This window comes from Dasypus novemcinctus, chromosome 7 (genome assembly GCF_030445035.2).
Source record: "Dasypus novemcinctus isolate mDasNov1 chromosome 7, mDasNov1.1.hap2, whole genome shotgun sequence".
Lineage (NCBI taxonomy): Eukaryota > Metazoa > Chordata > Mammalia > Cingulata > Dasypodidae > Dasypus > Dasypus novemcinctus.
Window position 1 is genome coordinate 111,354,380 of NC_080679.1, and position 17,567 is coordinate 111,371,946.

At 39.8% G+C, this 17,567-nt stretch overlaps 1 protein-coding gene across 1 annotated transcript in view; it reads left to right on the forward strand.

Annotated features, from left to right (window-relative positions):
- The first annotated feature begins 7,526 nt into the window (after positions 1-7,526).
- The window catches only part of NXPH2 (neurexophilin 2), a 122,483-nt gene continuing 112,442 nt past the window's right edge, over positions 7,527-17,567 (forward strand). Inside the window, exon 1 of the mRNA XM_004478264.4 lies at positions 7,527-9,006. Coding sequence (XP_004478321.1) covers positions 8,956-9,006 — 51 coding nt within the window. The 5' untranslated portion in view covers positions 7,527-8,955. The remainder of the gene's footprint in view (positions 9,007-17,567) is intronic.

The window sequence follows — 17,567 nt, forward strand, 5'->3', positions numbered from 1 at the left end:
ATGATAATTGTAATGATTCTATATGATAATATATGTACATCACCAGGAAAAAATAAATGTAGAAAGGTCAGTTCAGGAGTGATTGAAAACAAATGTTCACGAAATTCTTGCTTGTTCCTATAAATGTAATTTTGGAATATTTTCTATTACCAAAACAGAATGATTTTAAATTATAGTTATTTATTTTTAATTTGTTTCTCTCCATTTTTATCAATAAAAATGTTTATGTTTCATTATTTAATAATATACAGATAATTAAATAAATTAAATATAACATGTAGTCCCAGAATCTAGGACAGTCCATTTTTAAAATAATAATCTACAGTTGAATACATAGGTATGAACTGATGACAGAAAAATCCAAGGGCTGAATAAACAGTTTAAAATAATTGAATTAAAGGTATAAGTTGTATAATAATAAATAACTTTATGATAGGACATTTTATTGTATCATTAAATCTGTGTCTTCATGAAGTTCCTTTTAACTACAGTTTCACAATCTGGATTTTCATTTAAGTTAATGTCAGTACATCAGGCCCTTCTCTTCATTACTTCCCAGTAATCAATAATGATCTCCTGCCCTTGGCTCTTCCTTTATAGCTCTTAGTCCTAAATGGGACAATTGTTCATTTTGCTACTTTAAGTAAGACTCTGATGTTCTCTGTGTGCCCCAAATCACTTGGCATTGATTCTCAATTGCTCACAGTTTTACACTCCCTCCTAATATGTTTTTTTCTGTAAATTAGATTAAAGTATAATGTACTTTGGATAATTTGCAAAATGCTTAAAAAGGAAAAGTCTTGGGGAGATAATAGAATTTGGTTAGCATAAATTGGATGAATCTTAACTCATAGTGAATATTAGTTATCTGCTACAGTTCAAGTAATCAGACCAATACTATCAGCATTGGCATGTACTTTTCGCCTAGTAATGACTACAAATTAATTTGAAAGTATTGAAAAAAATATTTCTTTATGTACACATAAGGGCATAGGATTATTTTTTCCTTGTATAGTTAAGTTCATTTAAAATTAATGGCTTATTTTTACCCAGCCATGTTACTCAGCAAGGTCCAAATCAGATTTAAGTTATTCATGGTCATCTGTTTCAAGGAAGGACAACTGGGCACTTGCCCATTATATTTCACATATATTAAAACTTGAGTGATTCCTAATCAAGAGCTCCCTCAATCTGGAAGGCAATAAGTAATCTTTATCAGTGATATTGTCCAAAAATGCAGGTCCCGAGTCAGTATGTGCTAAAATATAGGGTAAACATTCAAATACAATTTGCCTGAAGCGCATGCCTTACACAGGCAGTGCCACACTTGGTCAGTAGAGAGCACTCAAGATATTCCAATAAATGGAGAGAAGGCATCTTGGTGTGATGATTACTCTGCCAGGAGAATATCAGATGAGTTTATTTCTTTTAGACCAGCGGAAAAGGAAAAGAGATGTCCCAAATGCTTAGAAACTGGGATTTTCTTTTGTATGAACTCCTGGTGTACATCTGTACTTTTTCAAGGGTAAGAAAATTAGCCTACTTGTTTCTTAAAACAATTTCTGTTTGAAGATGGGAAGATACCACTCCTTTGACACTGATTAGCATAAAGCATGAACGCAGCCCTTGAATGGCAAAGCTGAGGTCCAGAGAGACCATGAAGTTCAACAAGCCAGTCACATTTCTAAAACACAATGAGTTCTCAAAATGCAACACCTTGTGGTATTCTTAGATCCTGCTAAAGGACAAGATTCAAAAGTCACACTGTTTAAGTTCCTTGAGAACCTGGCTGTAAACAAAAATGAATCGTAATTCCAAAATCTGGTAGAGTGGCTCGGCGTGGTTAAACCTACTAATATGTGAGGCTGCTGCTATGTTTTGACAAGTGAAGACTTCCAAAGTGAGGTCATAAGAGATAGAGAGAGATGCTCCAGTGATTTTCAACCATCTTCCATATGTCTCAACCTCATTCAGTTCATCAGATACACTAAGTTTGGGTCTGCATGTAAAAAAAAAAAGGTAATGTGGTTCAGGGGCTGTCCAAGCAGATACAGAAACCTGGGATGCGAGAACTTAGGAGCTAAGGGGCAAGAAGGCATCTGATAATGAATCCGTGAAAGAACTAAGCAACAATTTCAAATTCCTTCTACAAAAAGTGGGGGTGGGATGAGTGCAGAAGTCTCATAAACGTCAGCTCCTAGGAGATAGGTTTTCATTCCTTGCTCTAACGATCCAGCCTTCTGTAGCTGCTACCTCAGTCCACTTTACTGGGCTTATGCACGCACTCAGGATGTCCGTCTCAGTTTCTTGCTCACACATTTCTTAATTTAGTCTCATATTACCCGAAATTAGGTTCAGTCTTTGAACTTCCTGTTCATGTGAACCATTAAATTCCTTTCTGTTGTAGTAATTTGACTTATTTACTTTGCATTTTGGGCACTTGCAACCAAACATGCCTTGATTATTGTAAGAGGTTTACTCCAATCTCTTTTCATTCCAGGTTTCTGTCTTCCTTCTCTTAGGAACCCTAAATGCTCTCAAATTGGGAAATTTCTATTTGATTAGCTAAGATAGTGCTTCTTAAATGTGTTCTCCAGTCATTGCCCCTTTTTAGTCATTGCAGCGAGGCAGTAGGCACTCTACTGCTCCACCCTAGCCTACAGTTGTAAGCCTAGAGTGGTCAAAAAGCAACTGACTCTGGGGTCTAGACTAGATCTGCCATGGCCTGGCTGTGTGACCTTGGGAATATCTCGACCGCTTTCTTTAAATTGACAGGGTTAAGCAAGATGTTCCCATTTAACCTTCTATCCTGTCTTCTTTTCATATAGGAAGCAACATCGAAAGCAGGTTAAACAATTTTCCAGTAATGACATCCATCTTATTTGAGTTTAAGTAGAAAAGAGGTTTACTCAGCTAAATAATCATGCACACATGTACAGTGTATAGAAACACACATGGTAAGTTTACAAAAATCGGTCCGATTATGTAGAGATATGAGGATTCAGGAAGCTCTCTGCTGCCTTGTACATGTTCCGTGATGGTCTCTCTCTCTTTTTTTAGGAGGTACCCAGGACCAGGTACATGCCAACAAGCATTCAACTATTGAACTATCCCAGTGACGGTCTCCTAACCCATTTGCCCTCTCATAACAGGGCATACTGGGAACCCCAGGCTCTCTCCCTCCCCTTGTAACCTTTCTTTTCAGCTGCTCAGTAGTGCCATCAACCACTAAAACACTCCTGCTATCTCCTTCTCACACGGGCATTTTTACTGAGTTAGTGGAGGAGTAAGTGTTATTGCTGCCACCAGAGGCTGGTGGAAAACTATTTTACTACAGAGAAATACTTTTATTTGTATGTAAATCTAGAGCAACTGATTTGTGATTAAACTTTCTAAATTCCCAAATCACCCCCCAGTAACTGCAAATACAATGTCCAATTCCCTCCTGAAAAGGCCTCATAGAACCGGGAGTGTAAATACATCTTAATAGTATTCTGTTAAAGTCTCAGTGCATTGCCATTGTTGAGGCTATGAATCTGTAGGGAAAGTGAGGAAGAAAGGAAAAGAAGGAGGAGATAGAGAGGGACAGGGGAGGAAGGCGCATTGGAGGAGAAAAAAACAAGTTTCTGGAAGAGTAGTAGTGCTCAACCATGACTGCATGTTGAAATTTCTTGGATCAAAAATAACGTTTTGTGTGGTCTATGTATCTTTTAAAAATGAATAAAAAATACGTTTTAAAAGTATCAATACTCAAGCCCATACCAAGAGAATTATTTAAAGTCTTTGACGATTCTTTTGTGCAATCAGGGTTTAGATCCCTTGCAATAAAACATCATTCTCTTTTAAAAGAGTGACTCAAGAATATTCAATTACTCAAGAACAGCAGCAACTCAAAAGGATTTTAGTTGTTAAGAATTGCTACCAGGGAGCTGAGGTGGCTCAGGTGATTGAGTGCCTCTCTCCCACGTGGAGGTCCTGGGTTCAGTTCCTAGTGCCTCCTAAAGAGAAGATGAGGCGCTAGCAAGCGCAAACAATGAGGGGCAGGGGTAATAAATAAATAAAATAAACCTTTAAAAAAAAAGAAACTCTGTTTCCTCAAATGAAAAGTGGGAAAGCTGGATAGATAATTTCTAAATATTCACTGCAACTCTGAAATGCTATACTGAAGATTATTTCCTTATCTGCTTTCTCATTATGGTGCCAATGAACAGCAACAAATAATGGGTGACAGCACAAGTAGAGATGAGAAGCACAAGTAAAAATAGTGGTTTCGTTGCAACAAGTCGGCAAATCTGCTCTGAAAGCCTGGAAAAGTCCACCACTTTTTAAAAGACTATGGTTGGGAAGCAGATGTGACTCAAGCAATTGGGCTCCCTTCTACCATGTGGGAGGACCCGGGTTCAGTTCCCGGGTCCCCCTGGTGAAGGCAAGCTGGCCAGCACCACCGAGGGCTGACGGCCCATGCTGTGGAGAGCTGGTGCAGAAAGATGACGGAAATAAAGGGAGACACAGAGGAGAGACAGTGAGAGATGCAGCAGACCAGGGTGCTGAGATGGCTTAAGCATTGAGTGCCTCTCTCCCAAGTTGGTCCCATGATTGGTTCTTGGTGCCTACCAAAAAGAATACCAGCAGATACAGAAAAACACGCAGCAAATGGACACAAAGAGTAGACAGCCAGCGTAGGTGGCAGTGGGGGCGGGGAGGGGGGGAAAGGGGCAGTAATAAAATAAAATAAATATTTAAAAATAAAATAAATAAATAAGACAATAGTTGAATCATATGGCAGCCAAATTTGGTAGGTCTACACCCTGCTGTATATGAAAAGACCATTCTCACTCCCTTCATACTGTGAAAACCACTCTTGCAAAATGAAAGGCAATGAGCTGATTGTTTAGTTGTTAAACTGACTCTGAGAAAAAGTGGCAACATTAAAAAACAATCCTTTAATATGACAAAAAAGTTTAAAAATATTCAAACCCCAAGTTCAGTTCACTGTTTCTTTGTAAGAACTCTTGCACGCACATCTCTCCACACCTTTCTTTTCAATACCAAGACCATTTCCTTATGCTGACTCCTCTTCAAGACCACCCAATATATTACCCACAGATAAATTTTTATGCCTCTTGAATATGATTCTTTTTTCCTTAGGCTTCCAATTTTTATTCTGTTATTTTACTAATTAATATAAATAATCCACATAATATATTTTGGACTGTGATTCATAGCAGCAGCATATAATTCACTTTTTGGAATTTTTAATTTTTTTATTTGCTCTTGAAAAATTATAAACATTAGCATGATATTACAAACCATGAAAAGTAGAAACAAAAAAGTCATATACAGTAATATCACTACCATAATATAAAACTGTTATCATGTTTGTGTATCACCCTCCAATCTTTTTAACTAATACTTTTGTTAGAGAAGTTGTAGGTTCACAGAAATATTATGCATAAAATACGTAAATTACTGAGTTCCCATATACCACTTTTATTAACACCTTATATTTGTAAGGTACATATAGTACATAAGGACATTTTTATAATTGTACTATTAACTATAGTCCTTTATTTACAATAGGGCTCATCGTGTTGTTATACAGTCTTATTTGATATATGACTTCTTTAAAAAGTTTTCGGATTCCTTATTTCCTGCAGCTTTAGTCTACACTTGTAGCTTGGCATTAAGGGATCTCTACAGTCTAGTCCATAACCCTCCTTTCCTCTCCCTTTTCCCCAACACGTTTCCTCTGGTCAACCTGGTCCACTACTGACTGTGGTGAACTGAATGACATACCGCAGTTTGGCCGTGTTCTTGGTCCTGATCCTGGTTCCTGAGGCTGTGAACTCACTGTAAATAGGACCCTGAAAGATGTTATTTTAGTTAAGGTGTGCCCCAACCGAAGGAAGTGGAGCTCTAATGTGGATTCCTGGAGACCTTTATAAGCAGAAGAGATTCAGATAGAGGAAGAAAAGTTTTTAAAAAGCTACAGGGAGGAGGCTGAAGCCAGAAGTCAGCAGGAACCCCATGGGGAAAGGCGAGAACAGAATGTTTGCCACATGCCCCACCACGTGGCGGGAAAGCCAAGGAATCCCGACTGCTGACTCGCCTGAATGCTACCTACCTGGGAGGAAGCCAACCTTCCAGCCCCTGACACCATGAGACAATAAATACCCCTTGGGAAGCCACCCCATGGTGTGGTGTTTGTCACGGCAGCCTGGCCAGCTAAGACACTGTCTGTCCCTGAGCTTGTCCTGTGATACACTCCCTCCACATTGCCTCTGCTCACACTGCTCTGCCCATCCGGAGAGCCCTTCCCATCTGCCCCCACATAAATAACCTTGGCCAGTCTTGGAAGCTGAGCCAGCTCACATTTCATTCCCTCTGTGGAACATTCACACTGGTCAAAATGAACTTTCCTTTCTCTCCTTAAATGTATGCTTTTCCTAAATAATCTTCTGTGTTTTGTTTGTTTCATGTTTCCTGGAGGACAGAGTCAATGTGTTACATGCCTCTGCCTATTTTTCGATCACCTTTCTTTCTTTACATTTCCCATACTATGTATAGCAGAATTTTCAAAATACAGTAAATGATCAGTAGTTACCTTATAAATTCAGTAGCCAGATTTAATTCAGTGCAGTCCTTAGTGCTTCCCTTTCACACAGCCTCATCACTGGGAGACAAGTTCTCCCATGCCCTTTAACTTTTAACTTGGAATTCAACTCCCTTCCACATGTTCCATGCTGAGGCTGTTTAGTGCTACCAGGACCCATTTCCAAGTTTAGGTTCCACTTTTAACTTTTATGTGTAAGTTTCCCCAAAGTGCAGAAATGATCTAAGCAATAGGAACAAATTGGAAGAAAAGGGTGAAGTATTCCAGTAATTAGGCCACTTAATCGTTTATTTCAATAGTTTGTTCTCATGCCCTCCTCCTGAAGAATTAATAATAGAACTGCAAACTACTAAATCCAGACGGGACCTCACCTTCTGGTCTTATAGACGAGTCAGCCGAAGCTCGGGCAGACTAAATGAGTCTTGCAGTTGTTTGCCCTCCTTCCCTTGTGATACTTTCAGCAACACCTTTCCCAGCAGGGGCTCCTCTTTTTCAGCCAAACCCTTGCCCATTAAGTCCTTCTCATTTCCAAAAAGTTGCCTGTAAATGAAATGCGGCCCTATCAGGGATCCAAAGTTGGGCAAGAATAGCAACCTGTAAAGACCCCTTCCAATTTTTGAAATTCTCATATTTGCAGAATACCTATAAAAGTGAGCTACAGAATGACTGAGTTATAGACTTTGATATGTAAATTGTCATTTTGTTTGCTTTGAAGAGACTTTTCCAAGAAAAAGGGAGAATCTGAGGTCAAGCTGCAGTAGAACAGAGCTGGTATATACCTGCTGGAGAGCTTTACCGTTCCCCAGACAGGCTTGACAAAGAGTTAGGAAGGCTACCAGCCCCTGCCTTGCTTGCCTCTCCCTCCATACCGGAAATGGAGTCTGCTGGAGTGAAACGCTTGGGAGCTCTTAGTCACACTAGAATCCCAGAACAGTCCAGAATACCTCCCTCCTCATCTACTCAATCTAAGCAAACCAAGTAAAAGGAAGGATGGGGACTCCCTTGGGACTCAGGACCAAAGCTGTTCTGCTTCAAACTTAGTCCTACACCAAAGACTTAACAAACTCCAACTTCATTTCTATTTGGGGAGTGGGGTGGGGAGGGGGCGGAGACCAAAAAAAGGAACTTTCAAAAAACAACTTCACTTTTTGTTATATTTTATTTTTTTTTAAATCTAGAAATCAATCGCAATCAACATGTAAAGCTCTGTAAAAGCCTTGCCTTTCTAGACTTAAGGAGCTTTGCAGCTGCCTAGCAACTCATCCCCAGGGAAGGGACTTCACCTCTTGACCTCAGGTTTCTCATCTGTTCGATAAAAAGGTTGATGGATGATGCCTAAATTCTCATCGACCCTAAATATTACCGATGTCTGAGAGCCCCATTGCCCTTTGACTTTTCCACTCCAGTGTCCGAGTAAAAAGTTAAGGATCTGCCAAATGGGCCGCTGGTTTGCAAGCCTTGGTCAGTCTCGAAGATACCCGCTCTCCAAGATTTCCCGAGTGGGAATCTGCGGCGGGTCTCTGCTCTTCTAGACATCTCCCGTGCTTGGGCAGAAGGTCCCCGCAGAGCGGCTCTGACGGTCTCTTGGGCACCCTGAGCCGTCTACACCATCCGAGTAAGCTCAAGTCACTACCCCTCGCTCAGCTTCTACCAGAACTGCCGCAACCCGTCCCCGAGATCCCTATGGATTCCCACTACTTCTCAAACACAGAGATTCTTCCAGCTGTGCTAGCCACGCTTCCCACCCTTTGCCGCGGCTCTGGGAGTCCGGCGCTCCTCCGAAACAGAGCGCTCTCCCGGGGCGCCCGGAGCTCCTGCCCCATCTCCCTGACCCCAGCCTGTCCTCCAAACTCCTTGGGTTTTCTGCCGGCGCACACCTTCAATCTCCACCGAGGGAGAACGGACTCCCACCCACCCCGAGCCAAAGCGGGAGCCTGCCAGTGGTCAGGACGCCGGGCATAGCTGAGCCCCCGAGCAGAACCCGGAGAGCAGCCTGGCGCGGGAAGGCACCAAAGCGCCCCAGCCTGCGCCCGCCGACGCGCCCTCGCTCACCGCCACCCCATCGTCGCAGGAGCCCCGCGCAGTGGGCCGGAGCCCCAGCGCCTCCGCACGCCCCAGTCCGGCCCCCTCCGCGGAGGGGCGCGCGGGGCCCCGAGAGGCACCTCCCGTGCGCCCGCCCTCCCCCTGCCCCGCCCGCCAGTGCAGCGCGGCGCTGCGCTTGGATTCCGGGAGCGAAGCGGCGCGGTCTGTCCCTGGCGTCCTCAGTCCTGCCCCCCGAAGTGGAGATGCGCGAGAGGCAGGCGAGGGCGCGCAGCTCGTGAGACGCTGCGCCAGCCGGCACCATGCGCCTGCGGCCGCTGCCCCTGGTCGTGGTCCCCGGCTTGCTGCAGCTGGTGAGTGCCCGGCTTCCGCGCGGGAGGCGAGTTTCGGCGGGAAAACCGCGCCGGTGGCGGACTCGGAAGCCGAGCTTGGGGCTGCTTGGAAAGTGGGGCTGGAGGCGCCCGGAATGTAGGGATTTCTTGGTTGGACTAGAGGTTGAAGGGAGACGAGTGGGGAATGGATAGAGTGGACCTGGGAGGTAGATGAGCGGCTTAGCAAGGGCTGGGAACTAAGGATTGGGGTAAAGTGGGCAGAAAGTGGCGGAGAAGAAGCTGGGGAAGAAGGAAGAGGCTCATTGAGAAGTGGTCGAGGAGGGCAAGAGAGTAGAAGGACGTGCTGAGGATGCGCCGGAAGACCTTCCTCCAGTCCAGAGTTTGAGGGGCTTGATGGTTTTTATTTTTCACGTGCAAGTCTGCCCAGATTCCCGCAGACACTTCTTCCAAGGCAGAGAGAGCATCGTCCCCCGTCGTTCGCAGGGCTTAGGTAGTGGGCTTGCTGAGGGAAAATTTAGGCAAAAGACTGATTTTAGAGGCAGGTTGGGTTTTTCTTCGTTTTCCACCTGGCGTTGGGGAACCGGGATGGGGTGTTCTGCCGGCTGGGGAGACAGGATGCAACTTTCACGCCCGTCTCCACGGAGGAGCCCCTCTCGGTCACCTCTGAGCAGTCTTTCCGACCCCTCCTGCCTGCCCTGGACAGCTCGGGGGCACCCAGGAATTCGGAGGGTATTGAAAGGTGGTTCAGGGATCGCTGCGAGACCCTAGGGGACTGTTTGCGTTGTGACTCGGGTCTCTCCTCGCCCTCCCTGCGTGGGGCCATGTTCTCCTCCTTCCCAGATATACATATGTACTGCATATGTATTACCAGTTGATTATATTTAAAGGAGATCCAAATTAAGACCTGCGAGAAGACAACTTTTGAAGTACAGTTATGGAAAGGTGGCTGCTTTGGTTCAGTCCGCTTCTGTGATGGGTTTCGTCTGGTCTCAATACGTGCTATTAAGAGGGCTTTCTCTTGGTTCTACGATTTTTGGATCTGCATACTTAAGACCTTCCCCATTTAGCTCTGCGCTGTTTAAATCAGATTAAAGAACCCAAGTACTTGAGGATGACGATATTCTCTTTTTTTGAAAAAATTAACAGTATTTGGAGGGAAAATCAAGTAGCCTATGAAAGTTTCTCCATGACATTTATGATCCTGTAGAGGAAGAGAAACTGCAAGTTTTAAGGGTGGAAATGACTATGAAAGGATTTAGTGAAGGGGGCAGGCCACCGAACGGCCAGTCCATTCCTGTTACAGCAGACTAGCTTCACTTACACAGCATTAAGTAAGAAATTCTTCAGGGACATAGAGAAAAAAAAATCACTGATGTTCCAAAATGTCCTTGAATGAGCCAGCACATACTGGCTATATACAATAGTGCGCGTTTAATAAACTTGCATCTAAGACATGCATGCAAAATATATGCCACATCAATTTTACTTTAGTATCACTTGCTCTTGAAAATGTTTATTCTGTATTCCAGTAAAAGATGATCTAATAAAAAAGCATTTGTATGGTATGTAGAAGTAAAACTCTAAAAGTATGTGGAAATTACATGAGTTCTTCCATATATCTTCATGAATTTCTTAGTTCATTAATTTAATTTTGCATTCAGTGTGTTAGGCTCTCATAGGTGAGGAGATATATTTGGGCATATGTTAGGAGAAAAGTTCTATTACGTGCTTTATGGAAGTGATTTTTTTTTCTTCGCACTACCCTAGTCAGTAATGAATAGGAAAAGAGAAAGGGATTACACATCCTCCTAAAGGCTAGATTAATAGTCCAGCATGGGTTGATTGATTACTTTTTAAGGAAGTTTATGTCAAATTCTAATCCGTTTTTGGATTGTGCTTGGGTTGTAATGTTTTTTTCCTTGAGCACTTTATCATGGTAAGTGAGGTGGGGAGCTGCAGCTGTGTGATAAGCCCCATTCCTTGCACTGCTATCCTTTTGGACAATAAAAGGCTGTTTACATTGTCCACATTGTTAGAGCCATTTCCAGCCGCATAACACTGGGGGGTTAGGACGTGAAAGGAAAACGAGTCCGTAAGCAGAGCAGGGTAGATCTAAATTGAAACATCGCCCAATCCCACTACACCCCGGAGAGCAGGTATCAAAAAGGACAGACCATAATTTACCCCTTTGGGCAGCTCATAGATTTGTTCTTTTTTCAGCTGATAATAAACTTCTTTGTTGACTCCTCATAGCAAATGGATAAAGTGTTTTCTAGGTTTGAAAACGAGTCTTTTCATTTTCTAGGAACCGTTATGTAACTTAGAAGATCTGCCCTCTGCTGATATAGAGAAAAAAAAAATCTTTAAAAAATTTTGTTGGTGGGAGAGGAGACAGTGTTAAATTGTTGTTGGAATTGAATTTTACTTTTCTGTCTGCCCTGCTGATGTGAAGATTATGCTTTTTAAAAATGCTAAGTATTTTAAATGAGTAGTGTATTCATTTGGACACGTTGAAAATTTAACTATATGTAAATTGGCTGTGCCATCTGAAAACAGTCACAGGAAATTTAGCCCAAATAAGTCAATAAGCCCAGGATTCTGTAACAGTTATTTTACAGAATAACAATAATTACTTAGTTTTGTGCTATTTAAAATATTTAAGAAAACTATAGATCAAAGTGATATAAATTATGGGTAGCCTATGAAGAATGTTACCAGGATTTGCCCAATTTTCTTGGCCTGTGTCTAGTGTTTTAAGAGACAGATTTCTATACCTGATTAATAGAATTACTAGGCTTGTGTAAAATTAAAATATATGTCTTGAATATACTCTTCTCTTTGAAATTCTTATTCAGCAGCATATTTTTTATAAAAATATTAAAAACACATTATTTCTTTCCTACCACCTAATAAAGAGAAAATTAGCATTTGAAATTAATATTACGACAAAACGAGTGTTGTTTCAGGACATGATACAAGGTAGAGACTTCCCCAGATGACAGGTTCTTACAGACTTGCACGATAATTTGTAACTCATAATAAGTGTGATTCTTGCCTTTAAGTAAAATGCAAAATATTAAATTTGAATTTCAATGAGGTGATTAACTTGAGTTTAAGGTAAAATTTAGTGATGATTTTTAAAATAAGTTTATTACACATTTCAACTTGATTTTCTTCTGATACAATGATGGGTTTATAAAATAAAATATAATTTTAAAATGATGTAAGTTAGCAAATTTCTAGAATCTTTTCAAATCAGAATACTTGTGACGTAAAGTAGTACAATTTTTGGTTCTTCGTCATTTTGTAATATTGCCCCCACATGAATTTATTAAGAATATTTTTATTTACCCTAACAATTTAATAATTTTAATATTTGTTTAGCATGATAGTCCTAACATATATTTTTCCCTGTTTTGTATTTGCAAGAACTGATAGCTGATGACTATCTTCCATTCAGAAATCACAATTTCCCTCATACACTTTTGATCAATAAAATCAAAACATTTCCCAGTGTAGGATCAATAAGCATCTGTTGTCTAGATGACAATGAGGAGGAGAAAAAAATAACACCATGTCATGCCTGTGACTTCATAATCAACTTGCCCTAGTCAGTTCTGGTTGTATTGTAATTGCTTCACGATTGGCATCATTATTTCAGACGTTTTAAAAATGAGAATTAGGATTAGACAATTAAGACCTTAGTTTCAGTCACCCACTTCCCAGTAAAAAGTGTGTTCCCTTGGCCTTTTCTGAGATTACGGTTACCTGGTCCACTTTTAAATGCCTTCAACACAGGAAATTGACTCTTCTTGCGGATGTATTTTATAGCTTAATAGATTCCCTAGTGGGAAAAAGGGCTTTCTTAATCTTTGTTCTATATTTTTTCTTAATCTTTATTGTTTCTGATTAGTGGTCAAAATGCTAACTAAGGCAGAAGGGTTTTTTGAAAAACCTTCTAAGAGGTTTTACATTGTCAGCTTAGAATATGTAGCTCTTGCAAACTGAATGAATTAAATGTTGATTTTTATAATACATTGCCCACCTTTTATCTAATAAAGCACTAATCAATATATCTTGACTGATTTAGTCACTCAAGACGAATCAAAAATGAATATATGTGTCACAGGTTTATGATTTTGTAAAAGCTCTTTGGCTATCTCAGTTTACATATTCTGTGTGCTCCTTTACCTGAAGCTTTGCTGGGCAAGATTTGAAAAAAGAATTATAGCCACACACTCAAGTGCCTACAGTTAAGGCTGTGTCAGCATTTCTGTAAAGAATCTCATTTCTCTCTTAGCCATGAGCATTATTGCCGGTTAGAAGTTGGCATTTAATATCTTGATTTGGGAGTCAATTATTTTAAAGCTGCTTTAAAGAAAATAGGCCCAAATGATTTTGAGCATTCACCCATGTAAGGATACTTTCTAATATCCTTATGGTATTCAGGATAATGATCTAACAAACTAATGTCTATATTATTGATTTGGTGACAGAATGAACAGATGAAATTCTATAGTTTTGACTTACACAGTGATTATAATTTAAATTTTAATATGTTTAAATTATTTTAAAGTTTTCTCTGATTTAACCTACTTATTGTGCTGCCTTATGATTTTTAAAAAATATTTTTATTAGAAAAGTTGTGAGCTTACCAAACAATCATGCATAACGTGCAGAATTCCCATGCGTCGCCCTGTCTTATGATTTTATAACACTATCTCAGCCTGAATATTTTTAATTGTGTCAAATTGAGGTGTACTAGTCAGTGTTTTTATGAGTATTTATTAACTAACAAGCTATTTTTTAAAAATTTTGTTACTTGTGATATGGCCTTAGTGTTGATGACAACTTCATTCTTTATTTCAAAATCCTACTCAATAAAAGCATGTATAGATTTTAATATTATAGAAAAAGTTCTAAGGTAATATTGATTTAAAACTTCCATTTTAGTTTCTTTTAAATTTGAAAATCTAAATTTGAACCCTCAATTTTGGATCATTATGCTATAAGATCAGTATAGAATAAGGAAATCTGTTTCTTCACAGTATAACTACTATTAAAAATGACAGTTCCGTTATTTAAATCCAAATGCTATAGGAGATATTTTCCTTTTTTTATAGTGAACAGGTTTGAATAATTGTCTTAAAATTGCCATTCTTTTATATTTTGCCTTTCTCAGATTTGGGGATCTATAGTAAGAGAAGTAGAATATTTTATAAACTTAGACTACAATGATAATAATGCTAGCTTACATGTTCATATCCTTACCTGATTTCAAGTTTCATTTACACGGCTTTTCATGTTCTAGCTCCCATAAGACTTGAAGATAGAGAAAGCCATTTATAGGTTTCTATTCATGTACTGGGACGATCAGTGAATTTGGTGTCAAAAGAGTTGATACAAAATGCAAACACATTTTGAAATAAATTGATTATTTAACAAATACTTGCTGAATATATTTCTGACTCAGGTTTTATACGGAGATTCTAGCAGGTAATGAGGACATAGCAGTTAACAAAATAGAACTGGCCCGAGTGTCTATGTGTGTGTGCATGTGCACATGTGCATGTACGCCTTGGCAGATCCTTGAACAGCTTCAAAAACCTCATCTGTAAAATGAAGTCATTAATGATAAGGTAGATGAAAAATGATCTCTACCATCCTTTTCCAATATGCATACATACATACATATGTGTGTGTGTGTGTATATATATATATGGAGTTTCTGGATTCTTATGAGTTATATTTTTGGTTATCGCATAATTTTAAAGGTCTTATAAATACATGTATTTCCTTTTAAATTCAAATTTTACATGGAGTTTGTGCTGTTAATCATATAATAAATGATACACATATTTTCAAGTAGGTGTAAAACACTCAAGACTGATTAATGTTATCCCTGCTTTTGGAAAAGGAAAATTTAGTGCAACTAGGCAAAGAGAATGATGAGCACTTATTTGACACATATAATCAACAGAATCAATAAAATTTAAATTAAAATGATGCATTCAGGGCTTTTTCCTCTCCATACCATTTTTAAATTGTAAACTGCTAAGATCTAGTCATTGCTTCAATTTAAATAAAAAGTAAATTGGCTCTCAGTTAAATGCTATTATTAAGATAAACAACATTATAGCTTAGTATTTCATTTCAGCCAGAAAACTAGCAAGTGATTTTCATATACCTCAATAGATTACAGCCTATTAAATCAGAAATACTTTTAACTAACTCCAAAGGTTTCAGGAGTTCAGATGTAAATAGTACACAGTCTTTAGAACAAAACCAGCAAAACGCTGGCAGGTGAGAGCTGTCAAAGAAGGAGAAAACAGTTAATGGTCCTAACATTAGGAGACAACTGAAACAGGAAGATGGACTAGTCCTGGGGTTCCACCCAATGGTAAGTGTCCTAGGACTATAAGTATCCTAAAAATAAACCTTGACTTTGGAATATTGTTGGTGCGTTTTCTTATTTTTGTTTTTGAAAATAAAATGATTTAACATCCTAATATTTGTGTAATATTTTCATGTGAGATTATGCAAAAGCATAATTTTCAAGCATTTTCATATATATCAGCATTTAAAAATCTCAAGTTGGACAATTTAAGTAACTTGAGTTTGTTTATTCACTCAAAATGGTCAATATCTGAAGAAATAGATCATTTAAAGGGAAAAACTGCACTTATAAGTTATATGGCTGTTAAAAATGCATGGGATTTCAATTCAAGAATTCTATTTCTCTTATCTGTGTGGGTAGACTTAATCAGTGGATGTGCTTTGAATGGATAATGGATACAATAATTGAATAGGGACTCTAAAGAGCCATTTAAAATTTTCTGGTAATGTTAATCATTTTTATTAATAAGTTTTCTATTTGCATAGTACGTACAGAAGATGAGGGGGAGCTATATTTTGTAATTTGGCACGGAAGAGGAGAGGGAAGCAAAGTCTCCAAAGGCATGTTTTCCATGGTTGTGACTTCATCTGTTCAGTTCCTACCATGTTCCTCAGTCTCCAAGCCTTTATATCCATCGCTTACTCTTCATTTTAACTTGGATGACCTACTGCCAACTCAAATTCAGCATGACCAGAACCAAACAAATTTTTCCTGAACAAATACCCTTCCAGAATGTGTGGATTCAAGCTTTGAAGTCCCTCCCACCCCTTTTAATGTCTGGAATCTTTATGTTAAAATCAGTGAGTGTCTTGTGGTGTAGTGCACTATATGGCTTACAAAATTGTTTCACGTATGTGATCTCATGGTTCATCTTCACATTAGTCCTGAAGCATAAGAGACCAATAGTTATTGCATACATTTTACAGATGATGAAAACACACCGAAGGTTTCAGAGACGGGCTGTAGACCACACAAATGGTAAAACCTGAGTCATCTACCCAGGCCAGCTCTTAGTTCATGGCAGCATCCAATTATAGCAAAAAAGCCCACAGTGAGGGCCATCTTTCCAGGTTCTCATCTTTGGCACACAGAATGATAGACTTGAAGGATACATCTAGGGAAACTTCTGCTCACAGCTGCACTGAGACTCAACTCATTCATTTTAAGAATATTTTTAACAGGTTTTGCCATAAAGTCAAACTAGTTGAACACAACGAATGGATTCTTGGAGTATGTCCTTAACCTGGAGATCGCTTGAGAATTTAGCCTTGCAGAGTCTGGTTGCCAAGTGCCCAAAGCTTTTATGTAACCTGGGGTTTAAGTTGATGGCGCAAGAATGTGGCTAGGATCAGCAGAAGATTTGACAGTTCCTCAGCTTTTCAGGATCCCACCTGTATTCCTCCATTTTGAAAAGATGAACAAGGAGAGAAAATGTGGGTTCAAGGGCCATTTAATTTCAGCTTTGTAATGGACAGCTGGGAATTTGAGTGGGGTTGTGTTTGGGTGGCTCCCTTGTGCAAATTGAGTGCGTTAATATGTAATTTTGCTTTACCAACAGCGTACTCAATCTTGCTCTTTCATTTTTTTTTTTAATGAAAATGCGTACGTATTTTATTGTATAGGTAAAAACTGAAGTGGACTTTGTTGGTTCTCCACCCAGATCCCTTTGAAAGCCATCTTACTACTTTTATACCCCACCCGCGCACCCTTTTAGGGTTCCATTTCAACACTCAGCACCTGTAGTTCTCCTTTGAAGACTCCCCTCCTCCCTCAGGCTACCTGATGGGACTAGCTAGAAGGCAGTCAGGGATAGAAATGCCCTTGGCGTGTCTGGTGCAGCTCTGCAGCTCGTGACTAATGACTGGCAGGGATCGGAGTGTGAAAAGCCAGCTCCCTTGCCCAGTGTCCGAACAACGCTGAGGTGTCATGTACTCTGGAGTCTCTGTGGAGCAGGCTAACGCTGTCTTCTCTGCCTGAGACCACACTCTTGAGTGGCTTTCTCCCATTCTCTGACCTGCCTGCCCCGCTTCCTTCCCAGACTTCTCTGGAATTGCCTCCACTACAATTCACATGCATTTACTTATCTCGGCTTCTGCTTCTGGGGAATCCAGCCTTTGATTTGTTTGAAAAGTTTTTAATATTCGGAAAATTTTAAGTAGAAAATGAAAGTAGTGGCGGCTTTCTG